The sequence below is a fragment of the Perca fluviatilis genome, chromosome 23 (assembly GCF_010015445.1).
Source record: "Perca fluviatilis chromosome 23, GENO_Pfluv_1.0, whole genome shotgun sequence".
NCBI lineage: Eukaryota > Metazoa > Chordata > Actinopteri > Perciformes > Percidae > Perca > Perca fluviatilis.
In genome coordinates this window covers 2,663,585-2,673,113 of record NC_053134.1, presented here as the reverse complement: position 1 = coordinate 2,673,113, position 9,529 = coordinate 2,663,585, and the positions used below count along the sequence as shown (strand labels likewise).

At 40.1% G+C, this 9,529-nt stretch overlaps 2 protein-coding genes and 2 non-coding genes across 4 annotated transcripts; all 4 read left to right on the top strand.

Moving 5' to 3' along the window:
* The first annotated feature begins 1,145 nt into the window (after positions 1-1,145).
* Positions 1,146-3,257, top strand: LOC120553361 (histone H1-like). Its single transcript, XM_039791704.1, has one exon. It carries the CDS (start codon positions 1,311-1,313, stop codon positions 1,944-1,946), a length of 636 nt encoding a protein of 211 aa, XP_039647638.1. The 5' UTR covers positions 1,146-1,310; the 3' UTR covers positions 1,947-3,257.
* Positions 3,258-3,808: 551 nt separating this feature from the next.
* On the top strand, positions 3,809-4,312 carry LOC120553362 (histone H3-like). The gene has a single exon (XM_039791705.1). The coding sequence runs from the start codon at positions 3,823-3,825 to the stop codon at positions 4,231-4,233; it is 411 nt and encodes a 136-aa protein (XP_039647639.1). The 5' UTR covers positions 3,809-3,822; the 3' UTR covers positions 4,234-4,312.
* A 4,840-nt stretch (positions 4,313-9,152) lies between these two features.
* On the top strand, positions 9,153-9,224 carry trnae-cuc. The gene has a single exon. It is a non-coding gene; the product is annotated as a tRNA-Glu (tRNA).
* Positions 9,225-9,412: 188 nt separating this feature from the next.
* Positions 9,413-9,484, top strand: trnae-cuc. Its single transcript has one exon. It is a non-coding gene; the product is annotated as a tRNA-Glu (tRNA).
* Positions 9,485-9,529: the final 45 nt, after the last annotated feature.

Here is a 9,529-nt window from a genome sequence, read left to right as displayed (position 1 = left end):
GACCTGCTGCCATTTGTTGCATGTCATTCCCTCTCTCTCTCTCTCTCTCTCTCTCTCTCTCCCCTAAAGTAAAATGCACTCAAAAACTCCTAACAAGAAAAAGAAATGTATTGAAGTTCAATCATTACGTTCATTCAAGTGCAACTATACATACAATTTGAATTATTGTTTAAGAACCTGTGTTGTGGGCTGCAGACTGTTTGTTTGCTGAAGTTGTTTTGCCCTTGTGGTATTTTCTCGTGTCTTTTTATTGCACTGATCAGGAGTAGTTCTTAATTTCCTTGAAAATAAAGGCTTTCTAGTTCTACGTGACTTTTTAAGTTAAGAACATCTTGCTGACTTCATTTCAGAGACTGTGACTTAATATTTCTTTTGTCAGGTTGATAGAACTTAATGAGACCATGAAACTGTCACTAGGCCTATATTTAAAAATATACCTTCAAAAATCTTGTATAAGACATGTGCCAGGCTGATACATATTAAAGCTACATATACACTTTAAATGTTATCATAGTAAATATATATGATCTTTTAACTGAGTAATGTAATTCACTCCAACTTTATACAGGCCTTGGGCCACATGTGCAGTTGACTGTGTTTGCTGCAGAAGAGATGAACAGATCTGCCCAAAGTGAATGGCAGAAAGTGAAATAAAGTGTAAATGTTACGTGCATTGGCTTTAATGACTAAGAAATACTTTTAGATTTGTCTCAAATATAGAATAAATCTACAGCAGATTAAAACAAATCATGCACAATTACTTTCAATCATGGCAGATGTAAAGTCCCAAGGAACGTTTGGGTGTGTTTGCACACACCAAACTATCCCCTGTTTTATAAAGATATAATAGCAAGAGCTGACTGTTTTTATGTTGAGCCTTTAAACAAACTTATCCTCTTACCATCTAACTGGTTTTAGTGAACTTATGATGTATTTTAAAGCATTTAGAAGAGAAATAACAAGGAAAAGACCCGCAGAAGTGCCTCACACGGCAGTAGTTTTGGGATGTTTAAAGGCTTCCCAATCAAAAAACAAACATCTATAAAGCTTTATCTGACTTATATATGAAGATAAACTTCTTCGCTATCAGTTACATTCAATTTTACACTTTAGTACTTCCTCCAGATGTGTATTTTATACATTTATTGGTGACGAGAAAACACAAGTGACAAAGTGTTCCTGCTGCACTGCTGAGCGGCAGACCGAGGTTGTCTCTCTACGGTTCTCATGATGTGTTTAAGTTCCACTCTTTGCTGGGAGTTTTCTATCAGTCATCTCAGACTACTCGAGAAGATCACTTTGATAACACAATGGCAGAAGTCGCTCCAGTTGCTCCACCCGCCGCACCGGCCCCAGCCACCAAGGCACCCAAGAAGAAGGCAGCCAAGCCGGCCAAGAAGACCGGTCCCGGCGCCGCTGAGCTCATCCTGAAGGCCGTCACCGCCTCCAAGGAACGTAAAGGTATTTCTTACGTGGCTTTGAAGAAGGAGTTGGGCGCTCAGGGCTTCGACGTCGAGCACAAATCCGCCCTCATTAAACGCGCCGTGAAGGCTTTGGTTGCCAAAGGAGCTCTCACCCAGACCAAGGGAAACGGTGCGTCCGGGTCCTTCAAGGCAGCCAAGCCCGCTGAGAAGCCCAAGAAGGTAGCAGCGAAGAAGCCCGCAGCCAAAGCCAAGAAGCCGGCAGCGAAGAAGCCCGCCGCCGCTAAGAAACCAGCAGCCGCCAAGAAGGCAAAAGCATCGACACCCAAGAAGGCAAAGAAGACCGCGGTAGCGAAGAAGACCCCGGTCAAGAAGGCTACAAAGAGCCCCAAAAAGAAGGTGGTCAAGAAGGCAGCTGCACCCAAAAAGGCCGTCACCCCAAAGAAAGCCGCCAAGAAGGTCGTTAAACCCAAAGCTGCCAAACCCGCAAAGAAGGCTGCAGCCAAGAAACCAGCAAAGAAGTAAATCTACAAGTTTGCTTTCAACCATCAAAAGGCTCTTTTAAGAGCCACCCAAATGCCATAAAGAGCCATTTTCCCGATTACTTTATTTTATATTTGCACTATAACCATTGTACATACTTTCATAGTTTGTTTGGTATCTCAGCTCATTATTTATAATCAGATTTTAAGAGAAATCATTGCACTTTAGTTATGAGTCCGCTCATAACTATACATATAAAGCGTATTATTATTATAATACCAGCTATTGAGTTAAACTTCAGTTGCTATTATATTTCCTCCTTGAATATAAGCATATTTTTAAATGAGTTCAACTAAAACAGACACTCAAACGCACCATGAGAACCGTGGAGAGACAATCCAGTCTGCCGCTCTCCAGTGCAGCACGATTACCTTGTCACTTGTGTTTTCTCGTCACCAATAAATGTATAAAATACACATCTGGAGGAGCAAACAAAGTGTAAAATCTATCGGAACTGATAGCGAAGGACTTTGTCTTCATGTATAAATCAAATAAAGCTTTAAATAGGTTTGTATTTTGATTGGGAAGCCTTTAAACCTCCCAAAACTACTGCCGTGTGAGGCGCTGCTGCGAGTCTTTTCCTTGTAATTCCTCTCCTAAATGCTTTAAAATACATCAGAAGTTCGCCAAAAGCAGTTTGATGGTGAGAAGAGATGTTTGTTAAAGACTAAAAGTAAAAACAGTCAGCTCCTGCAATTATATCTTTATAAAACAAAGGTTAGTTTGGTGTCTGCAAACACACTAAAACAGTTTACAGCTACTATGGTGGAAAGTCACTGCTTATCAATTGTTTTATTCAGCTGTAGATTTATCTCATAGTTAAGTATTTAGATCCAGATTTCTATTGATCCTAATCAATTGTTGCACACAGAAAGTATGCGTTTTGACAACTAACCAGATGCAGACAGTATCAGTGAAAATAGCTGTATAATATATAAAGTTACAAGAACAAATGTATCTTGATTAATAATGGATGTAAGTACAAAATGTTATGTAGTGACACACCCAAATCTTTTGGCAATTTTCCATCATAGCTGTATACTAGATAAATAGTATGGTAATAGTAAGTTAAAGTGGAAATAAAAAGTGGAATGAAGGTATAAATGGCAGAAGTGCAGGTATAGTATATTTTATACATGGATATGACCTGTGTAATGATGATAATTCATAAAGGTTTTACTGTTTAATATAACATATACACTATATCAGATGTAGACATTTGTGTTTTTTATATTCAACATGTGTAACTGATTAACAGATCTATAGCCCTGTGGAAACATGTTAACACACTTAACTTGTTTTTTATTTATATTAAATGTTTCCTAAATGATTTTTCTCACAACACACTGATATACAAAACATGTTTATTTTATGAAATTAAATAAACTAAATTTGTCAGTGAAGAGTTCATTATATGTGCCTACAATAACTGCTTCAAGAAATGCAGCAGGAAGTGCTTACAATAAGGCAAAATAGACCTAATGGACTTAAAAACAGGTATAGTATGCCATATGTAATGGAAAATAAAGTGGAAGTTAAAACACACGTGTTAATAATAGCAAATATAAGATCAAGAAATAAAAAAAGTGTGTTTATCTGTTCTGTTAATACCCCAAAGCTTTACACATTTACTAAACTAAACAATAGATTAAAATGAGCGGGTAAGTTTGAATTTTCAAATTCCTTTTGTCCAATGGATGAGCTGCTGTAGCACGAACAAACATTGAACCAATCAGCGTCGCTTTTGCGCCAGCTCACATTGGACCAATCAGCGTCGCCTTTGCGCCGGCTCTGGCTATATAACCAAAGACTGACGCTCCAGAATCAAAGCTACTTTTCGTCAGTAAAGTGAAGCAGAATGGCAAGAACCAAGCAGACCGCTCGTAAGTCCACCGGAGGCAAAGCTCCCAGGAAGCAGCTGGCCACCAAGGCTGCCCGTAAGAGCGCCCCGGCCACCGGCGGCGTGAAGAAGCCTCACCGTTACAGGCCCGGTACCGTGGCTCTCAGGGAGATCCGTCGCTACCAGAAGTCCACCGAGCTGCTGATCCGCAAGCTGCCCTTCCAGCGCCTGGTGAGGGAGATCGCTCAGGACTTCAAGACCGACCTGCGCTTCCAGAGCTCCGCCGTCATGGCTCTGCAGGAGTCCAGCGAGGCTTACCTGGTCGGCCTGTTCGAGGACACCAACCTGTGCGCCATCCACGCCAAGAGGGTCACCATCATGCCCAAAGACATCCAGCTGGCCCGTCGTATCCGCGGCGAGAGGGCTTAAACTCACCTGACCGCTCAAAACAACCAAACGGCTCTTTTAAGAGCCACCACACATCCATCTCAGAGCTATTATCCTTATTCCTCTTCCATATTCTAATACAATTAGCTATAAGTTAATGTAGTTATATCAGGGTTGTAAACCACTGTGCTCATTTTAAGTGTTTGCTGATAAGCAAATATTCTTACATTATTAAAATTGACTTGAATGCTTTTGTCATAGCATTTAAGTACAATGAAATGGTTAACCACTCTAGTCTGCTTCACCATTGTAATCTATATAAAAATGTATTTTACAACCCTTTCATTGCAAACACAGCACATCCTAACCATAACCTAAAAACACAACTTGCCCACACACAAAGTGAATAATAAATATTGTAATGTGGAAAAAGTTCTGAGTAACAGTGCAAACTGCATCATCAAAATGTTTAGCTTCATTTAAGACTTATCGCTTTGGGAAAGAAGCTATTCCTAAATCTAGTCCTTGTTTTAAGACATTTGTAACCCAAGAAGAACCCAAGCCATCCATTCAGATAGCTTTCTCATCCTTGTTGAGTAATAAGCGCTTTTCCTTCTACTCGTGTGTAATGATACACTAATTGTGTTTAGCATTCAGTGTTTATTTTGTGGAGACGGCTAATAAAATAAACTATTATTCATGTCTTACACATCTCCTAAAGAAACAGTTAACAAGAGTAGGACTTGACATTGTCAGTAACAGACTCGTAAAACACGAACAATAAGCAATTCAGAACCAACAATAAAAATAGTATCTAAAGTGCAATATTTGCAGTGATAAATGACAAATTAAAGTGATAGAGGGTTGCATTATTGGGTAATGATGCAGGTAAAGTGCCAAAGACACACTTTCATTTGGGAAATTTATTTGCACAGCTTCCCTGTTTATTTGATATTATTTGTGTACTAGCAGTGTTTATACAATGTTCAAAATTCGAGTATGCTTATTTTCATGATTTTGTAACCAGGTTCTAATCAGCCTTCAACATTTACCTGCAAAAACACCTCAAGGGCTGGGATCACTACTTCAATACTTTTAAATAAGATAGATATCAAATGCACTGACACATAACAACTAATTTGTCTTTGGCTGTAGATCACAGGTGTCAAACTCGAGGCCCGCAGGCCAAATCTGGCCCCTTGCAGATTTAGATCCGGCCCGTATATCAGTTTGTGGTTCACAATACATTTTTGCCCGCCTAGTAGTGCGCCAAACAGGAAAGTGTTTTTTAAACTGCAATTACCTGACATTCAAAGCAGAATTTGGGCAGATTTGCCAACTCTGAGACTCAGAAATTCTCCCAGAAGAAGCAGAGAGAGAGTTTTAATATTCAGGCTGAGATACAGGTTGTTGTTAAAAAATATAATCATTGTTTTGCTTGATTTGCTAAATTCTACAATGGTTAAGGAACTCTTTTGATGACTTTTGTAGGCCTTCATGTCAACAAAAATACGACATAAAGCGTACAAAAATGTCGGAAATAGCAACAAATTTACAAAAAGGTGACAAATATCAGAAAAAAGCCACAAAAAGTCTGAACAAAAACAACAAAAATTAAGAAAAAAGCTACCAAAATGTTTTTAAAAAGTGACATGCAGTAACAAAAGCACGTCAATAATCTCTCCATGTCTGGCCCTCGGTGGGATTCTCTCTTTCCAGTGTGGCCCTCTGGGAAAATGAGTTTGACCCCCCTGCTGTAGATGATTATTGACTTCACACAGAGAATGAAAACACAAACACACAGTAACTCTTTTCAAGAAAATAGTATTATTAAAAATGTCCAACAACGCATATTACACTCACATTTCCCACCCCAAAATACATATGTCAACAAAATATGTTCTGGCCAGAAACCACATTTTAAGTTTTGCTGCAGCAATAGTCTCTTTAATATAGTAGTGCACAACCCGGTACCTGTTGGAGCGGAGTCTAAAAGAAAAACAAACACGATGTATCCGACACGATCCTCCAAATCCACAAGAGGGAAAAGACCTTACTGGTGAGATAGTAGAAATGGAAATCCAAACTCAGGCCTGAAGTTCATCACGCTCTCTCCCCTACGGCTAGCAGAGTGGAAACACACCGCTGCGCTGTCGCTCTCAGGGGCCGTTCACATTGTACGCTGCGCTCGCCGCTAGGTTGTCCTATTCCCAACTATATTTGTTGTGCTGTCACTACCCGATGTGATTCGAGTGCAGATGTGAGTCGAGCATGCTCAGATTTAAACTGTTTACGGCATAACGTGTCTTACTGAAATTTGTGAAATCCATCAAATAATAAACGTTTTTCTCTTTACATACAATAACAGAAAATGGAAATCATTTCAAAAAACGTGTTAGCTATCTATGATTGTTAGATTGCTAACGTTAGCTCAAACACCATTCAAGTGACAGCCTTCGTTGTGTTTGATTGCTAACTTGTAGCTAGCAGCAGCAGCAGTCATTTCAAAAACGTTTTATGATTGTTTGATTGCTAACGTTAGCTCATAGACTGTGCGTTAGCTCAAAAAGCCGTTAGCATCTTGGAGGCTTCTCGTCGCAAAAGTGACTCACATCGGGCAGTGCTCGCCGCCGGGCTGAGCTCAAATTTATGTCATACGTGCGCCAATATCTGCATCCGGTGTACATCAGATGCTGCAGTAGGCTACATGAGACATTGTGTAGGACAGAGATCTTCAACAGGGGGTCTGGGACCCCTAAGGGGTCCTCAGAGTCACTGTAGGGGGGCCTCCAAATTATTGTTAATTTTTGAAAGTTTTTTAAAAACTGAAAAGTCTTAACATGAATCCAACAAATTATCAGCACACATAAATCCCCACTTCTTACTAGCCTGTATGTAAGGTAGTCACTAAGGCCATCCACAGATACAGTTAATCCTAAGGATTCACTGTTTTTATACATGATTTATAAAATCATGCCAACAATTATTATTTGAATAGCGTAGTATTCTATGCAAAAAAGGTTTTTATGAAGGCTTTAAGCCACCCTACATGTTATTGTAGGCCCAGTCTAATATGCAACATCATTTTATAGAATATATGTAGGTGGTGCCTGCTCCATCTGTCTTTCAGTTAAGGGGTCCTTGGCTCAAAAAATGTGGAAGACCCCTGGTGTAGGATACACAGTAGTGATTTGGTGGAGACGATGTTTCTGTCTTTGAAACAAAAAGAGGCCTTGTTGTGTTTGTTGATCCACGTGTGTTCGGTGTTTACTTTTTTTATTTTTATTCAGACACATCACAGCGCACCGCGGCCGCTCTTGCGCGGTCAAAGTTTTGATTCGCAGATTTGAGTCGCGCGTGCGACAAGTAGCGTACGAGATGCGAGAACGGCCTTTTGGAGCTAACGCACAGTCTATGAGCTAACGTTAGCATTCAAACAATCATAGATGGCTAAAACGTTTTTGAAATGACTGCTGGCTACGAGTTAGCAATCAAACACGACAAAGGCTGTCACTTGAATGGCGTTTTAAGCTATACGTTAGCAATCTAACAATCATAGAGAGCTAACACGTTTTTGAAATGATTTCCATCTTCTGTTATTGTATGTAAAGAGAAACGTTTATTATTTTACGGATTTCACAAATTTCAGTATGACACGTTATGCAGTAAACCGTTTAAATCCGAGTATGCGCGACTCACATCTGCGCTCGACTCAAAACGGGCAGTGACACCCATGTTGAACTTTGACCGCGGCACGCACAAGAGCAGCCAGCCGCAAAATGCCGCTCAGCGCAGCGGCAGACCAGTTCTTGCGCGCGCAAGCCATTGACAATAATGGGTTTCATAGCGCAGTGCTGCCGTTTGCGCGTACAATGTGAATGGCCCTTTCAGTCCGCCACAGTCCCACAGTACAGCTATGTCAACAGATGAAGGTCTTCAGACAACACCATCAAAAGAAAGAGGAAATAAATCACTATTCAGGATATTATTTCCTTTTCCTTTTCTTGCAGAGCTAAATGCTCGCAGTTTTCTCCCTCTACAGCCGGTTTAGAAAAGAACAAAACAAGCGCTGCGCAGCTGCTGCCACCTAGTCGGCATTACCGCAAAGTGTTTGCCACTGCTGAAAAGTGTTGAGAATTAAAATGACTCAATTAAAACAAAGTGGCATAACCTGAGCTATTTGTGTCTGATTAACAAGTGAAATTAGGAAACTCATACTTTGTGTTTTTACACACATTTTATATCTGAAGGAATATTTTAGCTTCAGTTCAAATTAGCTTGGATGAATGTACAAAATGTCCTATTATGATGACGAATATTGATCACACAATCACATCATCCCTGCTTAAAATGTTTCAAACACAGCCATCAGATTTGGGGTGGGTTACAATTTGGTGTTTCATCCACACAATCACTCATGTAAAAGACTTTAGATTATTTAAATTAAATCAGACGAAGGGACTTGGGGACATAAGGGGAACCAGTACATGGGTAAAATGGGTTAAAAGATAAGCACTATGATTATTTACAGGGATAGGAAAGACTGTAAAAAATGAATTGCCCCTTGGGGATTTTTTTTAAGTTTTATGAGATGTTTCAATATGTATTATATAATGCTAACTTGTGTGTGGGTGTATTTACAATATCTAATCTACAGACTGAAATATAAGAATGATAGCTGATTTTTTTTAATATGCTTTAAAGTTTAAAGCTTGTATGTTTTAAATACCCTGACCTGTGTTGGTCCTCATCATCTCCCGGTGTGAGCTACGCACAATACGTGCTTCCCTGGTGGTCTAGTGGTTAGATCGGCGCCTCCGCCGCGGCCCGGGTGATTCCCGCAGACTAGGATTTCGATTTCCAGTGTTAATATGTATTATGTATAATTGTGGGGTGTGTTTACTTATCCAAGTGTAGTAACATTTTCTATTATAATTGTGATGATATATTCCAGTTAAAATTTCCTGGTGGTCTAGTGGTTAGGATTCGGCGCTCTCACCGCCGCGGCCCGGGTTCGATTCCCGGTCAGGGAACTAGGATTTTCCGGAATTTCCCCAGTGTTCAATATGTATTATGTAATGCTAATTTGTGGGCGGGTGTGTTTACCTTATCCAGACAAAAATATGAAACTGTGTAGTAACATGTTTTCTATAGCTGATTTTATATGCTTTAAAGCCTGACCTTTGTTGATGATCATCATCTCCCTAGTTAAAGACATGCTTCCCTGGTGGTCTAGTGGTTAGGATTCGGCGCTCTCACCGCCGCGGCCCGGGTTCGATTCCCGGTCAGGGAACTGGCTTTTTCAGGAAATTCCCCAGTGTGGGATTAATAAAGTCCA